We start from the raw sequence: 18,528 nt of genomic DNA on the forward strand, positions 1-18,528 counted from the left end.
ACTCTTGTGCCAGCACCGAAACAGCTCACACGCACACTTTCCAAGTTTCCAGTTAAGGAGATGCTTTTCAAATCCACATTTGACCTACATTTTTTGCCGGTCTCTTTCATTTCTTTTTTCTTAAATTTTTAAAAAAAACCTAAATATAATTCCAAGCAGGTATGTAACCCGACATCTATCCAAAATGCTATTTTCTGCCATCTCTGCTTGCAAAGGTTCCCCCCCTCCCGCCAGATCGCCAGGAGCAAGTGGGTTTCCAATGTGCAAGGAGATTTTTTTTTTCTTTAAATAAACAAATCCGCAAATCGGAACGGCTCATTCCAGCTCATCGCTCCCAAAGTGAAACCTGTTCTGGCATCTTTCGCACCAGGGGCAGCTCTCCCAAGGGGGAAGCGGGATTGGTGTTAACAACTAACTTCACAACCGCAGCTCAGTTGTGGCCATACCTTGAGGACTAGCGGTACTCATCCTTCTGTAAAAATATGAGTTTATCAACAGACAAATATAGAGTAGAATAGAGTTGGAAGGGACCTTGGAGGTCGTCTAGTCCAACCCCCTGTTCAAGCAGAAGAATGTAGACTATCTCAGACAAGCAGCTGTCCTTCTGGAAAAAGATGACTTTATCAAACAGACTTTCTCAGTAATCAGGGTCTCGGCTCCGGGGTGGGACCGTGGAGGGGGGGGTGTCTGTCCCAATCTGACACTTGCTTTGGCAACTGGATCATATTCCTGGGTGGCTGGATTTTTAATTTTTTAGGGTGGGGGGTAGTTTGGGAAGAATGTTCTGCATTATGGTATATAGAAGCATCCTCCATTGATAGGCGCTTTGTATCTGATCGGATGTCTTTGAAGATGAATTTAGTCACTTCTCTTTTTTTAAAAAAAATGTAAATAAAATAAAAAATAAAATAAAATAACTAATGGGGTCTCCAGCAAATGGAAGAGCTGGCAAACGTTCAGGGGAGAAAATTGCCATTGTCTCCCGTGGCTTGGATGACTTTCTTTTTTCTCAAGTTTTGGCAGATAAATACTCTTCTCTGCTGATGTGTTTTTAAATATTTTTGGATGGAGGCAGACCTGCCTCCAGGCGCCTCGCTTTTTTCGATTCTCTGTAGCTCCAGATCTATCTGCTTCCCCCCCCCCAAAAAAAACTCTTTCCTAGAGCTGATAAAAAGATATTTGGCTGCCAGACAGATCTTCCACCAGCCCTAAAATACAAGTGCTCAGAGATCCTTCACGTTTCTTCCACCGGTTTGGACAACTAAGAAATTTGCTGAGGAACCCAGAATACCCCACCATTGTCAAATCTGGCCTTCTTATAAACTGTACAGGTAGTTCTTGACTTACGACAATTCATTTAGCGACCGTCCAAAGTCGCAACGGCAGTGAAAAATGTGACTTAGGACTGTTTTTCACAGTTACGACCTTTGCAGCATCCCCCTGATCAGGTGATCAAAATTCAGGCATCCGATTCGTATTTACGACGGCCGCAGTGTCTCCCGGGGATCACGGGATCCGCTTTTGCGACCTTCTGACCGGCAAAGTCAATGGGGATTCACTTAACGATCGTGGGAAGAAAGGTTGTTAAATGGGGCAAAGCTCCCACTTAAATGTTTTGCTTGGCAACAGAAGTGACGGACTCAATTGCAGTCGTAAGTCAAGGACTACCTATCAGAATGATTTTCCTGTAACCAGACTTTTAATTATTGTTAATATTATCGTGCGGCGATTTACACACACACACAGACACACACCACACAGACCTGTTTTCGTCCACAAGTTTTCGTCCGTGGGAACGTTCTGGATAACTAGAAATCTCAGATAATCTCAGCATCCAAGTCTTGCAGCCCACGGAAATATATCTGTGGCGAAACATCTTTGAGATTCTTAGAAAGAAATAAACAAACTTCTATTCAGGAGAAGCTGCTGGAGATATTTCCGTTTGTTTGCAAACAAAAGTTGCCGGCTGCTTATTTTATTTTTAGACTCTAACAGGGTTTCCCCCCCCCCACTCTTTTTAAGATTGCAGGTGGTCCAGATTCAATCCTCACCATCTGCAAGCAGGGCTGTGAAAACTTATACGGGAAAAACCTTGATTTATTAATTGAGCTATTTGTTATGGCGGCTTGTGTGCAGCTCCCATCTGGGCCTTCCTGTGTAAGCTCAGTTCCAGAGCTGTAACCGGAGCGAAAAACCCCCCTCATAACCACAACTACTTAATCGTAATTCATTCCATCGCGCTGAGGAAACGTAGGAGAAGCACTCGTAACTCCGAGTTGATGTAGCTTTCAGGAAATCTTCAAGGCTAATCCCATGTAGAGCTATTGCAGTAGCCCAGCTGAGTGGTGACCCCAGCAGGGTCTGCAAATTCAATATTTCCCCCCACCCACCGAACTCGGTAGTCTGGAAAAGGGTTGCAAGAACGGAAAACCGAATGAGCTATCAAGTGGTCATCTGCACGCTGCCCATAACGCTCCAGTTTGTTTGTAATCTCACGTTAGCGCAGATGGGGTGTTATGCCAAAACAAGGTTTGAATCAAGGTTAGCTAAAATCGCTCCATAAAAGAATGCATAAAAAAAATCCAGGACACATGACTCCTGTAGAATTGAAGTTCCTGCATTGTTCATAAATTATCTGCAAAGTTGTGGCTGTCGCAGTGTCCCCGCGCGGATCCTGGTTTCCGATGCTCCCTGCTGCTTCCCCAGAAGGAACGTCAATGGAGAAGACAGCAGGAAGCCAGCTGTGTTGCCCGCCAATGGTGATTCTGTTTAGCTGTCTAGGTGACTAAATATTGAGTTATTGTTGAAGCTCATTTGCCACTAAAATTATTTTTCAATTTAAGATGATGATAGATAGATAATAGAGATATAATAGGATAATAGATGATAAATATAGATAAATGATAGATTAGATAGATAGATAGATAGATAGATAGATAGATAGATAGATAGATAGACAGACAGACAGATGGAGATAGATAGATAGATAGATAGATAGATAGATAGATAGATAGATAGATAGATAGATAGATAGATGATAGACAGACACATATAGATATAGATAGATATATGATATAGACAGATATAGATAAGATAGATTAGACAGACACATAGACATAGATAGATGATAGATTAGAGATAGACAGATAGACAGATAGACAGATAGAGACAGATAGATAGATAGATAGATAGATAGATAGATAGATAGATAGATCCCGGAAAGATCTTCTTGATGAACCTCAACTGCGTCAGAAATCTCAGCTATCGGACGTCGCCCAGGACAAAACGGTGACCACTGTTCCATTTGCTGCTTCTTGGGGCAAATTCTGACTGGCGTATTTAATGATTGCTTTTCCGAATTCTCCCCTGGCATCCAATGAGTGGGTTCTGCTAAGCCACCAGAATCTAACCAGGTTTAATGTGCTGTGCAAATTGCAGCCAGGAGAGCTTTACTCGACGGAACGGAAAACTTGGCAGCGTGGAAAACAAAAGGTTTTGAGGAAGGATTTGTTCCAAGGAAAGCGTTCTCCCTGATGCAATTTCCTACCGTCTATCTGATCGCAGGATCCGAAAAGCATTTGTTTTTTGAAGTCGTAAGAAGACCCCCTCGGAAGGCCCTAGAGACAGCCAAGAGAACAATGGATCATTGAATAAACCTGCAAAGGGTTCACCCTTGAGACACAAAGGACCAGGCTCAAAATATTTTAGACACGTGACTTGAAGACCTATCTCCTGATGATGGTGATGGTGGAGAAGAAGACAATAGCCAGAAGATTGAAGCAACTCTAAGGGGAGATAGAGGCACCATTGGAAGACCTGAAGGACCAAGTTAAGAACAGATCATCTGGAGAAGGTCCATCTTATGGGGTCACTTGGAGTCCGAAATAATTGGATGGCATTTTATCAACCAATCACCCCAAATATATTTCTCCAAGGCTACTTCCCACGGGGCTTGCTTTAGAGAGGACTTCTGCAGGATTGGACAGTCCAGGTTTTCCTACTTGGATACAGAAGAATTTAAAGATTAAGATTCAATAGGAGCTAGAACTTTTATTTTCCGGACTAATGAATAAACAGAAAGAAATATCTCCCCGATTATTTGCTTTACCCTATGGAGGAATGGTGGATGAAAAATTGGCAGATTTTTGAGATGGATAAATTAACTTCTTCGATTACATGTCTTCTTGGTAACTGGACTTAGGGACTTTTTGTGTAAAAATGGGGGTGGGGGAAAAATGAACCTACAAGACAGCGACCAGCGTCAAACAAAACAAATGCCAACATAAAATTTGTAAATATAATTTAAAGGGTTTATAGACAGCGTCAACGTTCCGCAGAAGACAAAATTGGGAGGCGCCAAAAATTCGAATACCGCCAATTATTTCCGTTTTGCTAAAAGCTGCCGTCATCCAGTGGTGAGACGGGAGAATAAATGTAATTTTAGTAAAAATTAACGCCCCGCTCAGCCTTGTGGCATTCGGAGGCAAATCCAGAGACTTTCAAAACGAAACGAAACGAAGAAACAAAAAGCTGGACGGTGAAATACATGAAATGAATATTTGGGGTAGAATATTTTCTAGGAAAATGACTTTGGTTTGTATAATTAATCGGTCATTCGCTAGTGCAAAATAAAGGCAGAACTGATTGCAAAGACCAGAGAGTCTGCACTTTTAGGCCAGGTGGGCAGCCTTTAAATTTAATAGATAGATAAAGGGATGGATGGATGAATAACATATGGAGAGACAGACAGATAAACAGATAATAAATATAGAGAGAGATGGAGAGATGGAGAGATAATAGATATAGAGAGAGACAGAGACAGACAGACAGACAGACAGATAGATAGATAGATAGATAGATAGATAGATAGATAGATAGATAGATAGATAGATGGATGGATGGATGGATGGATGGATGGATGGATGGATGGATAGATAGATAGATAGATAGATAGATAGATAGATAGATATATAGATAGATAGATAGATAGATAGATAGATAGATAGATAGATAGATAGAGACAGATAGACAGGCCAACTGCCCCAAAGGGGAAATCAATTTGGGGACGGAATTGATTTTTGTACCCCACAAACCCGTCCATCCGCTCGAGCACATTTTTCCCCCACGCCCCACTCGAGGCACTTAGAATGTTCCAGAAGCGACTCCCCCAATGTGAAGGAAGGTGAGGCCAGATTTAAGGAAGAATCTTGAGAAAAGAACCAGGTAGGTGGGAGGTGATTGAAAACAGGTATGCTGGTGTTTTTGAACCTCATGCCGGATCAAATTTAATTTTGAATTCAGCAGCGCATTAAAATGTTCAAATTCCATAAACCACTCTCGGTGATTCCCACAATTCAAACAACAGCAACAATCCGAGAACCGCCGAACCCCATTTCAGCTTAATGGGACTCAGAATTCACCTGCCAAGCGGGATCAAAATGAGGCCACTTTTTGCAAATTTTGCCAATTTCCCCGCTTTTTACAATGGAAAATGTTCCCTAAAGGGAACAAAAAAAAAATGGGGGTGTGTGTGTGTGTGTGTGAAGCAGGAATCCCACCCATCTCCTGTGAAAAGGGAATTTCGGAGGAGGAATTTGGAGAAAGATGAGAGCCGGAAAGGAATTCCAACCCATTTTCCCCACCACAATTATTAAAATAATAAAATAAAATAAATAATAAAATAAGTAATGAAATAAAATAATGAAATAAAATAAAACAAGGTGTCCTTCAAACGCCAGGCCCCCATCATTAGAGGCCTGGGGGGGTCAGTTTTGTGGGGGCCCTCGTCCCAACGTTGCAGCTTCAAGTCCAGCGCCTGTGAAAGCCACAATGACGACACATTGTGATGCCCTGGGTCCCTGTGATGACATCCTTCATGTGCCGCCATAACCAACTCGCTTCCCACATCCCTCTTCAAGACAGACCAACCTTTCTCTTCCTAGGAAAGCCCGTCTTGCGCCAAAGGAGGCTGGCGAGAATTTGGGGGCTGAGGGGGGGGGATTAAAGGCACTCTGAAAAGTCTAACCTGCCCCCCCTCCCCAAACCCCACATGGCATCCCCCCATTTTTTCCTCTCCCCCTTTTCTTCCTCCTTTCTTCTCCTCTGCCTCCAAAGCCCGGGGGCTTAAGCGCACCATCCGTATGTAAAACACTGCAGAACCCCCCAAATTGCAAGGGAACCCGGCGATCTTCTACGCGCGCGCACACTCACGCACACACACACACACCCAGAGGAAAGCAGAGGGTGTTCCCCCGACAAGGGCCGGGGTGGGGGCACCCCCAAAGGCCAGGGCTCCGGCCGGCCAAAGCCGGGGAGGCGGAGGCACGGAAGCCAGCTTCCCAGCCATCTGCAACCTCCGCCGGCCAGCCGGAGCCTCTTTTCTCCTGCCCACGCGAGACAGCCGAGACCCCCTTCTCGGTGGGGCTGAGCCTTCTGGGAGAGGTGGGGGGTCTTCTCCGCCGCAGCCGCATCCTGGGCTGGGTGGGAAGAGGGGGAAGCCCAGACCGCCCCCCACGGCCCGGGATCCCCCCACCCGGGGCCGCCCGCCGGAGCCGGGAGGGCGGTCCCGGGTTGGCCAGCGCGGCGGCCATGGCGGCCCTTCCCCGCCCAGCGGCGGGGGTCTCCGGACGAGCCCCGAGCATCCTCCGCCGACTCACCTTCCACGGCGGCGCCCGGCCGCGGCAGCAGCAGCAGGAGCAGGAGCCGGAGCGCGCCCGGGCCGGGCGAGGGGCTGGGCGGGGGCGGCGGCGGCGGGGGCGGCGGCGGGGGTCCCATGGCCAGGCGCTCTCGCCGGCTCTACGCGGCCATGGAGCTCGGCTGGCTGGCTGGCTGGGAGGGAGGGAGGGAGAGGGAGGGTCGCGGGGGGCGGGGGCTCTGCCCGATCGGGCTCCGAGAGGCGTCGGGGGCGGCGGCGGGGGGCGAGGCGGGGGTCTCCGCCGAGCTCGCCCGGGCGCTGCTGATGCTGCCTCCGCCGCCCAGCGCGGGGAGGAGACTGGCGCGAGAGGCGGGGAGGGGGCGGCCAGCGCGGGGGAGGCTCTCCGCCCCTCCCCTCCCCTCCCCTCCCCTCCCCTCGCCCGGCCGGAGAGGGGGGCGCGCGGTGGGACCCCCGCGGGCGGGCGCAGTCTATCGGAGGGGAGGAGGAGGAGGAGAAACAGGAGAGGAGCCGGAGGGGCTGCCTGGGATTTCCCCCCCCCCCGGGGAAAAGGCGCTCTCGAGGGTCCTGAAATGGGCCGGGGCCGGCAAAGGCAGATCTATCTATCTATCTATCTATCTATCTATCTATCTATCTATCTATCTATCTATCTATCTATCTATCTATCTATCTATCATCTATCTTAGAACATGTTGGAACAATTACTCAGTCAAACAGCTTCCCTCCAGAAGTTGTGAATGCTCCAACACTGGAAGTTTTTGCTTTCCTGCCTGAGTAGGGGGTTGGACTAGAAGACCTCCAAGGTCCCTTCCAATTCTTTCTATTCTCTCCCTGTGTCTCTCCCCACTCATCTATTTATCATCTCTCTCTATCTCTATCTATCATTTATTTACTGAATTTATTTCAAATGACTGGGTGGCTGACAGCACAATAAAATTAGAAACATTACAAATCCTCAAATATCAAATGACGAACCACTGACTTAACGACATATAGCCCTGAACACAGCCCTGGAACTAACCCATCTCAAAGGAAGCTTCTGATTTACCAAATTCCTCCTCAAAAACTAACAGCTCCCCACCCCACCCCACCCCACTAAGCAAAGAGACCAGCTAGAAACACACACACACACAAACACACGCGCACACACACACACACCCACACCCACCCAGAGAGATAAGAAATCTTGACCAAAACTTCAGTTATCGGGCCCACCTTCCCCTTTTAACAGGGGATTTAGGTGTAAAATCCTTCCACCATAAACTTTATGGAGACGCTTTATCACAGTCCATAAATTTCCACTTCAACCGAGACTGGAAAGGGGTTTATTTAAGGGGAGGGGGCAGTTTCTGCCAATTCCCTTCTTGGGGAGGGGGCAATGAAACGTCAGAAGTCAATGGCCCACTGCAAGAAAAGTTTTCTGAAATGCAGAATTGGCTTTAAGCCAGTTCCAAGTTGGGCAACCTAGGGGGAGGAGCTTATTCTCACGGGGGGGGGGGGTTGAGATGGGACCAATTCTGGTTATAAGCCAAGGACTATCTGTATTGGGGGGGGGTCTCTGTCCCCTTTCATTGCATCTTCCAGGATATCAAGAAAAAAAAATCACAATTACAGCTACTTGGCAATTGGGACACCACCCCCCACAAAATACAAGGAACCCGCAAGTTACGACCACAGTTGACCCCCAAATTTACGTCACTATGCATGAGACAGTTAAGTGATTTTTGCCCCGTGTTACGAATTTTCTCGCCACCGTTGTTAAGAGACTCTGTATTATGAAACAGGCCATATTATGAAACATGCATTATCTAAAAACTATGACCTAGAAGATGCTGCAATTTTAGCATCTTTAGGATATGCTACGCTGACAATTGAATTTGATAGGTTATTGAAAACAGGAAATGAATGATAGATTATAGAGAGAGAGGGAGAGGGGAAAAGGAGAGGGTGTGTGAGAGAGAGAAAAAGAGAGATGGAGAGAGAGAGAGAGAGAAGGAAGGAAAGAGTTAGGGGGAGAGAGAGAAAGAGAAAGAGAGAGAGAAAGAGAGGGAGGCATTTTCTCCAGCTTGGTTTTCTCTGGGGGGTGAAAGTTGGGAGGGGGGAAAATGGGGGCCAGTATATATTCCTTTTTTTCCCCCTCTGCTGGCTATTCCTCCCCCCCCCCGCTCTTTTCATTCCTTGAAAGCTCTGGGTTTTGGAGACAATACAGGTAGTCCTCCACTTATGACGAACAAAACAGAGTCCAAATTTTTCGTTGCTAAGCGAGACTTTTGCTAAGCGCATTTTGCCCCGTTTTGACAACCTTTCTGGCCATTAAGTTAGGAACATGGTCGTTAAGCGAATCCGGCTTTCTCCATGGCCGGAAGGTCGCAAAAGGGGGAAAAATCGTGCCAGCCTGGGATGCTGTCCTGTCCTAAGTCTGAGTTGGGTCGAAACTGCAAGGTGTAGAGGGGCCGGGGCTCCCCTGGCGAAGGAAAAGGGGGTTCGGTTCCCGTTCCGGATCGTTAAAAGGGGACGGAGCGCTGGGAGGGGCTTTCGAGGTCCTCTAGTCTAGCCCGACCTCCGTGCCTTCTTCGCTCCGTCCCAGGTGCGCGCCGAGGAGGATGGGTTTCCTGGCTGCAAAAGGAGTGGAAGCGGTGGGTTGGTGGGTGGGTGGGGGGAGGCAGCAGGGTATGCTGGGAAGTGTGTGTGTGGGGGGGGGGATGCCCCGAGTGGACCCCCGGCCGGCTGTACGCGCTCCTCTCCGGCCGTCCCCATGGAAACCTCCAGCCCGCCCCAGGCCCCCCAGCAGGTTTCTGGGTCACGGAAGACTCGCGCGTCGCCCCCGGCCTGGAGGAGACAAGAATGCGGGGGAGGGGGGGCGCTGGAAGAGGAGGGGGCGGCTGACGAGGGGAGCCCCCCCAGGCCTTCCCCTCGGCCCCTTGGGAAGTGGGGGTGCAGCTGCAAGTTGTCCCCTTCCTTCCTCCCTTACACTCCCTCTTCCTCCCTCCTTCCTTTTCCATCCATCCATCCATCCTTCTCTCTCTCCTTCCTTCCTTCCTTCCTTCCTTCCTTCCTTCCTTCCTTCCTTCCTTCCTTCCTTCCTTCCTTCCTTCCTTCCTCCTTCCCTTTCATCTAACTCAATCTTCTTTGCTTGCTTTCTTTGCAAAGTCCCCCGGGAAGGTCTGGATGCTAATCCTTGAGCGTCTAGCGCCCTCTGCTGGCTGCATCCAGGTCACCTGAATGCTGGACAGAAGAGACAGGCGATCCTCTACTTACAACAACTTGTTTAGTGGCTGTTACAACGGCACTGGGAAAATTGACCTACGGCCGTCTTTCACACTTATGTCCGTCGCAGCATTCCCCTGCGGTCACGGGATCAAGATTCAGACGCTTGGCAACTGACTAGTATTTATGACGGTCACAGCATCCCGGGGTCACTTGATCCCCCTTTGGCGACCGTCTGACCAGCCAAGTCAACGGGGGAAGCCGGATTCGCTGAACAACTTCCTCCCTAAGTTAAAACCGCAGGGATTCACTTAACATCCGCCGCAAGAAAAGCCGGGTAAGCCAGACACAGCTAGCAGAGGGCGCTAGATGCTCAAGGATAACCTCAAGCGGACACTGAACCGACCGTTGTAAGCTGTGGACTCCCTGTAAAGACCCACAAAGCCTTTCTCACACCCTCCAGATCGTAAACTCCTCCCCCCCCCGCTCTTCCCGAGGGGACTCACCGTCCTGAAACCCCTGTTCGAATCACCCAGGAAATCTGGAAAACCTTTCGTCAATGGTCATTTATTAGATTTGTTTGCAAAGGCGGCAGAGAACTCAAGTTTGGTGGGTTCCCTTGAAAACAAAAAATAGAGGGCAGGGGAGAAAAGCAGGGAGGGGGCCAAGCAGAAGGAGGGAGACCGGCGGGGGGAAGAGGGTTGCAACTCGTCCATCCCCCTTCGGGGTGCACGAGAGATGGATGCCGCCCCCCCGAGGTAACACATTCAGACATTTGCATCAGGAAGAGCAGGAACCCGGAGAATATGCTATCCGACCCTTCTATGCCCCCCAGCAGTGAGTTCTTCTCCGTCGGCTCCAGCCACACCATCTCGCCCTGGGCCACGCGGAGGACCAGCCCGCCAGTGGTCACCTGAAAGGTGTTCAGGGCGTAGTCGCAGAAGGTGACCACGATCTCGCTGCTGGCGCTGCCTCGCCCCTTCTTCAGCTGCAGACACAGGTTGCCCCGAGAGGTGGCATGGTAGGAGAAGTAGTAGATGCCCGGGATCTGGCAGGTGAACTGACCGTAGCGATTGTTGTAGTGGTTACCCACGTTGGTGATGACCCGGTCAAAGCGGACCGGTCGAGCTCGGCTCGGGATAAAAGTGGTACCCCGCGTGGCCGAGAAAGCGGACTGGTGAGAGGCTTTGGCGACCCCGGATTCCCCCTTGGGGCCCCGGGGCCCGGGGGGCCCAGGGGGACCTTTGGCCCCGGTGGGCCCCCGGGGTCCAAATTTCCCAGGGAAACCTGCAGTTCCCGGTTCCCCTACTTCTCCAGCGTCCCGGAAGTCTTCGACTCTTCCAGGTGGGCCTAGAAAAGAGACAAAAAACAAAAAAAGACAGAGCGGTGGATGGGGAAGCTCCACTGTGGGTCCTACTGGGCATTGAGCTCCCTCCCCCCAGCCTACCTTGTAGGGTTGTTGCTGTGGGTGCAGACTAAGGGGGTGGGTGGGGAAGAAGAACCGGGATTGTAATGGGCTGTGAGAATCCGCTTGACGGACAGGAGGAAGAGCAGTGGACGGATAAGAGGAGTCTGAGTCCTCGCAAGAAATGTACTTGGAGAAAGCATCTCAGAGAAGATTCCCCCCCCTTGTTCTTCTCTGGAAGGGAGGGAGGGAGGGAAGGAGGGAGGGAGTGAGGGAAGGAGGGAGGGAGGGAGGGAGAATTTTTCTTCTCCTCCTTTCCCATCTCCTTCTCCTCCTTCATCCTCTTCTCCCTCTCCCTCTTCTTATCCTTCTCCTTTTCCACCTCCATCTTTCCTTTCTCTGTCTTCTCCTCGTTTGGGACCGCCGCCAGCAATCTGCCAGCAATCGCAGCGACTGCATGGCCCCGAATGCTAATTATGCCCGTGCTAAGGCAGCTCCTGCAGAACTGATTCCCCCCCCCACCATCCTCGAAAACCCATCAAACTTTCTGACAAGCGGTTTGGGCTAAGGGAGGGCAAAGCTTTGCGAAGCTCCTGAGCCGGAGACTTTGTTCGCCCCTGGGGGGGCGCTGTTGCAGTACACCTCCTCCCAGGCAGGGGGCTGGACTAGATGACCCAAGCTCCCTCCCGGCCTTTTCCTTCCCCTGCCTTGGAAGGGAAGGTCTCTGCCATCTTAAGAGGGTCCTTTAACGGACGGGCTTACCTCGCTCTCCTTTGCTCCCGTCAACTCCATCCTGGCCGTCGGACCCCGGAGCTCCTGGCATACCAGGGGTCCCTGGGATAAGTGGGGGTCCTTGACAGCTGCTGGCCTGGGCCAGCCACGCCGCAGGCAGGCAGAGCATCAGCACCCCGACCGCCACCTTGGCGCTGAGCATCCTGGACGGACACAAAACGGAGACGAAAGAAGAAGAAAACGTTTCCCTTCTCACCCAAGAACTGAAGAAGCTTCTCGGATGAGAAATGAAATGTTTTCCGAGAAAAAACAACCACAGCAGCATGTGGAGATTCTCTGTCATCCGGGTGCCGCTTGTCCCGAAGGTGCTTTTTCCAGCAGGCAACTGGACTTCCCTGTTTCTCTTTGAAGATGTTTCTCTTCTTGTCCGAGAAGCTTCTTCAGCTCTGACTGGACGGCGGGGAGAGGAAGGATTTTGTGAAGCGCTTGTTTGGTTTCCCCAAGGGACAGATCTGCACATGGCTCACTGCACGGGACTGTCTGCAAGGAGGATAAATCCTGCCGTTCCCCACCATCCGAAGAAGCCGAAGAAGCTTCTTGGACGAGAAGCGAAACCTCTTCAAACGAAAGCAAGAAAGCCCAGTTGCTTCTCGGAGAAAAAAAAGCACCTTTGGGACAACCTGGTGGGTCCTTTTGTGAACCCCACCCCCCAAGAATCTGTGATTCACCACCGACATAAACACACACACACACACACACACACACACACACACACACACTTCTTGCAAAGGTGCTGAACTCCACGGCAAAAAATGTCCCCCCCACACACACACAACCCCCCAAAAAAGGTCATTTTCTTACCTGGCACTTCTTTCTATGCCCTCAAGCTAGCAAGTCTTAGCTGCCACCCGTTGTCGGTCCGCCCAGTGCTGTTGGAAAAGTCAAAAGCGTGTCTGTGCACACACACCTCTGGGCTTCAGGCTGCTGACCTCCCCCCCCTCCTTCGTCCAAGTTGTGTTTGCCACAACAAGGAAACTGGCCTAAGCTTCTCCTTTCTGCTGGGTGACACCCCCCCTCCCTGTACCCTCATCCGCCTTGCCAGCACTTTCACATCCATCCTTCTCACGGCTGGGGAGGGGGGAAGCAGGATGCGTCTGGCGCCTTTTCTGCGACCTCTGCAAAAAAAAAGAAAAAAAAGGAAGGGGAGTGCTGGTTTCCTGGTGGTTTTTGAGGCTTTGGGTCTTATTCCCTCTTTTCTCTGGCTCGGGGGTGGGGGTGGGGGGGAGCGTTTTGCAATCCGAAGCGTGTCTTTGACATCTCAGAGAACTTTAATTTTGCTTGGTGTGCAAAGGCCCAAGGTTCCCAGCCAGCCAAAGGGAGGCTGAGGAGAAAGAAAGAAAGAAAGAAAGAAAGAAAGAAAGAAAGAAAGAAAGAAAGAAAGAAAGAAAGAAAGAAAGAAAGAAAGAAAGAAAGAAAGAAAGAAAGAAAGAAAGAAAGAAAGAAAGAAAGAAGGAAGGAAGGAAGGAAGGAAGGAAGGAAGAAAGATGGATAGATAGATGGATGGATGGATAGATAGATAGATAGATAGATAGATAGATAGATAGATGGATGGATGGATGGATGGATGGATGATAGGGATGATCTTGATATATATATGTGTGTGTGTGTGTGTGTGTGTGTGTGTGTATGTGTATATGTATGTATGTATGTATGTATGTATGTGTCTGTGTGTAGATAATTTTTTTTAAATGTTTGTTTTAATTTTGTGCTATTTATGTTTCAGCTTTTAAAATTTTTGTATTCCAGTCTTCTTTTCCTGGTTTCTGACTGTAATAAATATTTGATTGCTTGATCGGCTGATTTGGGCGTCTGTGTTATTCAACTCTGAACCAAAATTAATAAACTTCAGAAACCGCCTGAACTCTAATGGGATGAGAAATTGCAACGCAGTCAGAGTTCTTCGTTGACCGGGGTGCAAAATCAGGCGCCTCTTCAGAGGGGCTGAACGCAGGAGAGAAAACTTGGGGCTCAGATTTTGAATGGTTCATCCTTAAACCATCCAGGTCACCCAAGTGAGTCATTTATTTCATTTATTCATACACTGTATATACTGTATATTTGCATAATGTAATGCCCTAAATTGCTGATTCTCAACCTTGGCAAGTTTAAGCGGGGTGGGCTTCAACTCCCAGAATCCCCCAGCCATTGTTTTAGCAACCTTTTAAGATGGATGAACCTCAACTCCCAGAATCCCCCAGCCATTCTTTTAGCAACCTTTTAAGATTGGTGGACTCCAATTCCCAGAATCCCCCGGGCATTATTTTGGCAACTTTCTAAAGATGGGTGGGCTTCAACTCCCAGAATCCCCCCCCAGCCAGCATAGCTTGGCAATTCTGGCAGTTGAAGTCCACCCATCTTAAACTGGACAATGTCGAGACGCATTCCCGCGGGAAGCGATGGCGGACAAGCAAATCAAAGACAACTTGACTGTTGTTGTTTTTGGGTTTTTTTTCAATCACAGTTACAAACTCTTTATTTTATCTTATTTTTCGCAAAGCGGAAGAGACCTGGAATGAGAGCAAAGCGAGGGGAAGATCCAGAAGGAGCCTCCTTGTCGGCTCGCGAGCCAAGGTGCCTACCCCGGGAAAGTTACTCGGGGAAAAGCAGGAAGCCGGAGAAGACGCTGTCGGCCCCCGCCACGCCAACCATGCCGTTGTAGTCGTTGACCGCCAGCCAGACCTGGTCTCCGGCTTGCAACTGGAGCAAGATCCCTCCAGAGCTGACTTGCTTGGGGTTGGAGAGATGGTCGCAGAAGCTGGCCTTCTTCTCCCGGTTCTGATACAGGTTGACGCAGAGGTTGGACGTCAAGGAGGTGTGGAAGACGAAGTAGTAGACGCCCGGGATACGGCAAGTGAATTTGCCCGTGGTGGTATCGTAATCGTGGTAGGTGTTGGTGATGTTGCCGTGGAAGACCACCGGGGCGTTCTTCACCGGATGCTGGTGGGTCTGGCGCTTGACCGAGAAGGCCGACTGGTACATGAGCTTGTGGCCACCAGGATCTCCGGCCTCACCTCGTTCACCTTTGGGACCGACGTCTCCCTGGCCACCGGGAGCCCCCCGAGGTCCGTTTTTCCCCGGCAGACCAGAAAGACCGGGAGGGCCTGGTTCTCCTTTGGGTCCGTGGCTTCCAGGGAGGGCTGGAGGACCTAGTGGTGGGAGACAAGGTGAGTTGGAAGCGGGGGGAACATCAGCCAGATAATCTGCAACTTACTACCATAACAGAGTTGGAAGGAGCTTGGAGGTCCTCTAGTCCACCCCACTGGTCAAGCAGACCATATACCCTTCCAGACAAACGGCTGTCCAGTCTCTTCTTGAAAGCCTCCACTCACAATTTCTGGTGGCAAGTAGTTCCACTGTTTAATTATTCTCACTGTCAGGAACTTTCTCCTTAGTTCCAGCTTGCTTCTCTCCTTGATTAGTTTCCATCTGTTGGTTGTTGTCCTGCCTTCAGGCGCTTTGGAGAATAGGTGGGAACCCCCCCCCCCTCTTCTCTGGGGCAGCCCCTGAGAGATTGGGTTTGGGGTTTATTTATCTGAAATTCACCTCTGTCCCTTGTTTTTCCCACCTATTTTCCCCTTATTTTCCTTTAAGCATAAATAGTCATCATAAATAGCCATGGCAATGAGGGTCCAGCCAGACTTGCAGAAAGATTGGCAGAGGCAACCTCGGCTCTTTTATGACTCATGGACTTCAACTCCCAGAATTCCTGAGCCGGCTGGCTCGTCCATGAGTCATAAAAGAGCCGAGGTTGCCTACCCCTGACCCAGATTGTTAAAATGAGGAGGGGGCAAACAGGAGCTACTAACCTGGTTCTCCTTTGGATCCCTTATAACCATCTCGGCCATCTTTCCCTGGAGGTCCCGGGACTCCGGGGAGACCCGGTGCCCCGTAGACATAACTTAGGGGATCTGCTGCCCAGCAGGGATCACCCAGGATCAAAAGGAAGAAGAGCCAGACCAGCATCCTCAACCGTGTCCTGTCCATCCTGCAGGGAGATAGGATCAAGCCATGGATGTTGTTTTTTGTTTTTTTTTGCAAACTTGGCCATTTAAAAATGTGTGGACTTCAACTGCCAGAATTCCCAAAATGTGGACCATGGAATTCTGGCAGTCGAAGTCCACACATCTGAAAATTGCTAAAGTTGAGAAATATTTAAAAGGGAAAGCTTTTACTGGGGTGAAACCAACAGAGTGTTGGTTAAGAACTTAATAATAAAGATAATAATAACAACAACAATAACAATGGAAAAAGAGGGAAGGGAAGGGAAGGGAAGGGAAGGAAAGTGAGAAAGAGAGAAGAAAAAGAAAAGAAAGGAAAGATTGGGGCAACCTGATTCTTCTTCCCCAAACCTCAATCCTTCTGCCTTACAGGGAATTATAAATGCTTTTGTCAAGAATAAATTAATTTCCCAGCTGATCTGCCAATCGCTTCCCCTCCCCCTCCGTTTCCAAATTCTGCTGGGCTCCTCCAGTTTTTCGAGAGGAACCAACTGCTGTGCCTTCCCTGGAGAGAAAGATTTATTTCCTGAACCTTTGAAAAAAGACAGAAAATTCTCTGGGGAGGGTCTCTTACCTCTTAGGGACTAGACGGGGTCCTAGCAGATCTGCAAGCAACAGGAATTAAACAGTGGCCGGCTAGTTCAGGGCAGAAGAATCGGCTTGCAGCATCATCAGACTTCATGAGGAAGTTGGTGGTCTCCAAAGAAAAAAAAAATAAGGAACTAGTCCACCACATTGTGTGTTTCTCTGTTGAATCTAAAACCTCAGCATCAACACTTTTGCTGCCTTGTAACCGGATAATTTCAATCTTCCCCTTCCCTGGAGATGAACAAGAGCAGGAGAGATTTAGCGGAAAATCTGAATTCAGCAATGAAAACTACTCACCAGGTGGCCTACCTCCTAGGATTGTTGTGAAGGTGTAGGCAGAGTGCCCTTGCTTGAACAAGGGGTTGGACTAGAAGACCTCCAAGGTCCCTCCCAGCACTAGGATTCTATGTTCAATCAAACGGTTGTCCGATCTTTTTTTTTTAACCTCCAGCGATTAAACACCCACAATTTCCGGTGGCCAGTCGTTCCGCTGATTAATTGTTCTAGCTGTCAGGAAATTTCCCCTTAGCTCTAGGTTGCTCCAAAAGGCAAGTCTTTGCATTAATTAAGGTAAAGGTGAAGGATTCCCCCGCACATGCGTGCTAGTCGTTTCCGACTCTAGGGGCCGGTGCTCATCTCCGTTTCAAAGCCAAAGAGCCAGCGCTTGTCCGAGGACGTCTCCGTGGTCATGTGGCCGGCATGACTAGACGCCAAAGGCGCACGGAACGCTGTTACCTTCCCACCGGAGTGGTCCCTATTTTTCTACTTGCATTTTTTACGTGCTTTCGAACTGCTAGGTTGGCAGAAGCTGGGACAAGTAACAGGTTCTCACTCTGTTACGTGGCACTCGGGATTCGATCCGCCAAACTACCGACCTTCTGATCGACAAGTTCAGCGTCCTAACCCACTGAGCCACCACATCCCTTTTTTTGCATTAATTACTCAGCGATAAATATAATTAAAGCAATCCATAGCGCATCAGTGCTTCCAGGTCAGAAGTGATTGTGAAGAAGCCAATAATTTAAATTATTTTAATATAAGCTTATTATGGAGAGATTGGTTATAGGCCCGACGGGTGAAATTCACAGGTCTTGTGGAGAGGGGTGAATTAACTTTTTCTGATTAGAGAAATTATCTTCACTAAACAGAATAATGGAATAACGGAACTGGAGGGGACCTTGGAGGTCATCTAGTCCAACCCCCCTGCTCAAGCAGGAGACACGTGGCTCTCCAATCTCTTCTTCAAAACTTCCATTGATGGAGTATTTATTGATGGCTGTGACAGACGTTTTCCGCAAAAGTCTGTAATTGATTGATTTCAGGCTGTGTTCTCCAGGAGAAAAAATTCTGAAAAATGGAATGTTAAAAATCCTCAAATGGAAGGGTTGGAAGGGAGCTTGAAGGTCACCTAGTCCATCCCCTCCCTGCCATTATTACAGCATCCCTGATGGGCAGCTGTCCAGCTGTCCTCCTTTAAAATAGCTTTTGCCACCAGGACCTTTGATCTGATCTCTCCTCCCCACCGAAAACTCCTCCTTTTATATCCATTTCATAGAATGAGCGTAAGGGACCTGGGTGGTCATCCAGTCTAACCCCAGGCAGGAATTCGAATTAGTTTATAAAATCTGGGATGGTAAGATTGGACGGGACATGGGGGGGAGGGGTGTCATCTAATCCAGTGCTCCCCAAACTTTTTCCTTTTTTATTCTTTCTCAGAACATTTTATCGACCTTCAAGAACCCATCGTACGCTCCTTTCTTCAGCATCGTCATAACTTTGAACCCACGGCCTGAACTCGAAAGTACAATATTAATTTCATTGTATTCATAATTTTATAGATCAGTGGCACCGTGTGCTGCTTTTAAAATAATTCACCGTTCTGGGGT

The 18,528-nt window shown here is 49.1% G+C and overlaps 2 protein-coding genes across 2 annotated transcripts; both read right to left on the reverse strand.

Annotated features, from left to right (window-relative positions):
- Positions 1 to 10,406: 10,406 nt before the first annotated feature.
- Positions 10,407 to 13,026, reverse strand: C1QB (complement C1q B chain). Its single transcript, XM_083375445.1, has 3 exons — positions 12,858 to 13,026; positions 12,027 to 12,199; positions 10,407 to 11,209 (listed from the first exon to the last, which is right to left on the reverse strand). Exons 2-3 carry the CDS (start codon positions 12,196 to 12,198, stop codon positions 10,416 to 10,418), a joined length of 966 nt encoding a protein of 321 aa, XP_083231571.1. The 5' UTR covers position 12,199; positions 12,858 to 13,026; the 3' UTR covers positions 10,407 to 10,415.
- Positions 13,027 to 14,500: 1,474 nt separating this feature from the next.
- On the reverse strand, positions 14,501 to 16,806 carry C1QC (complement C1q C chain). Its single transcript, XM_083375450.1, has 3 exons — positions 16,629 to 16,806; positions 15,863 to 16,041; positions 14,501 to 15,202 (listed from the first exon to the last, which is right to left on the reverse strand). The coding sequence occupies exons 2-3, from the start codon at positions 16,038 to 16,040 to the stop codon at positions 14,646 to 14,648; spliced, it is 735 nt and encodes a 244-aa protein (XP_083231576.1). The 5' UTR covers position 16,041; positions 16,629 to 16,806; the 3' UTR covers positions 14,501 to 14,645.
- Between the last annotated feature and the right edge of the window lie 1,722 nt (positions 16,807 to 18,528).

This window comes from Vipera ursinii (assembly GCF_947247035.1).
Source record: "Vipera ursinii genome assembly, chromosome: 17".
NCBI classification, from domain to species: Eukaryota; Metazoa; Chordata; class Lepidosauria; order Squamata; family Viperidae; genus Vipera; species Vipera ursinii.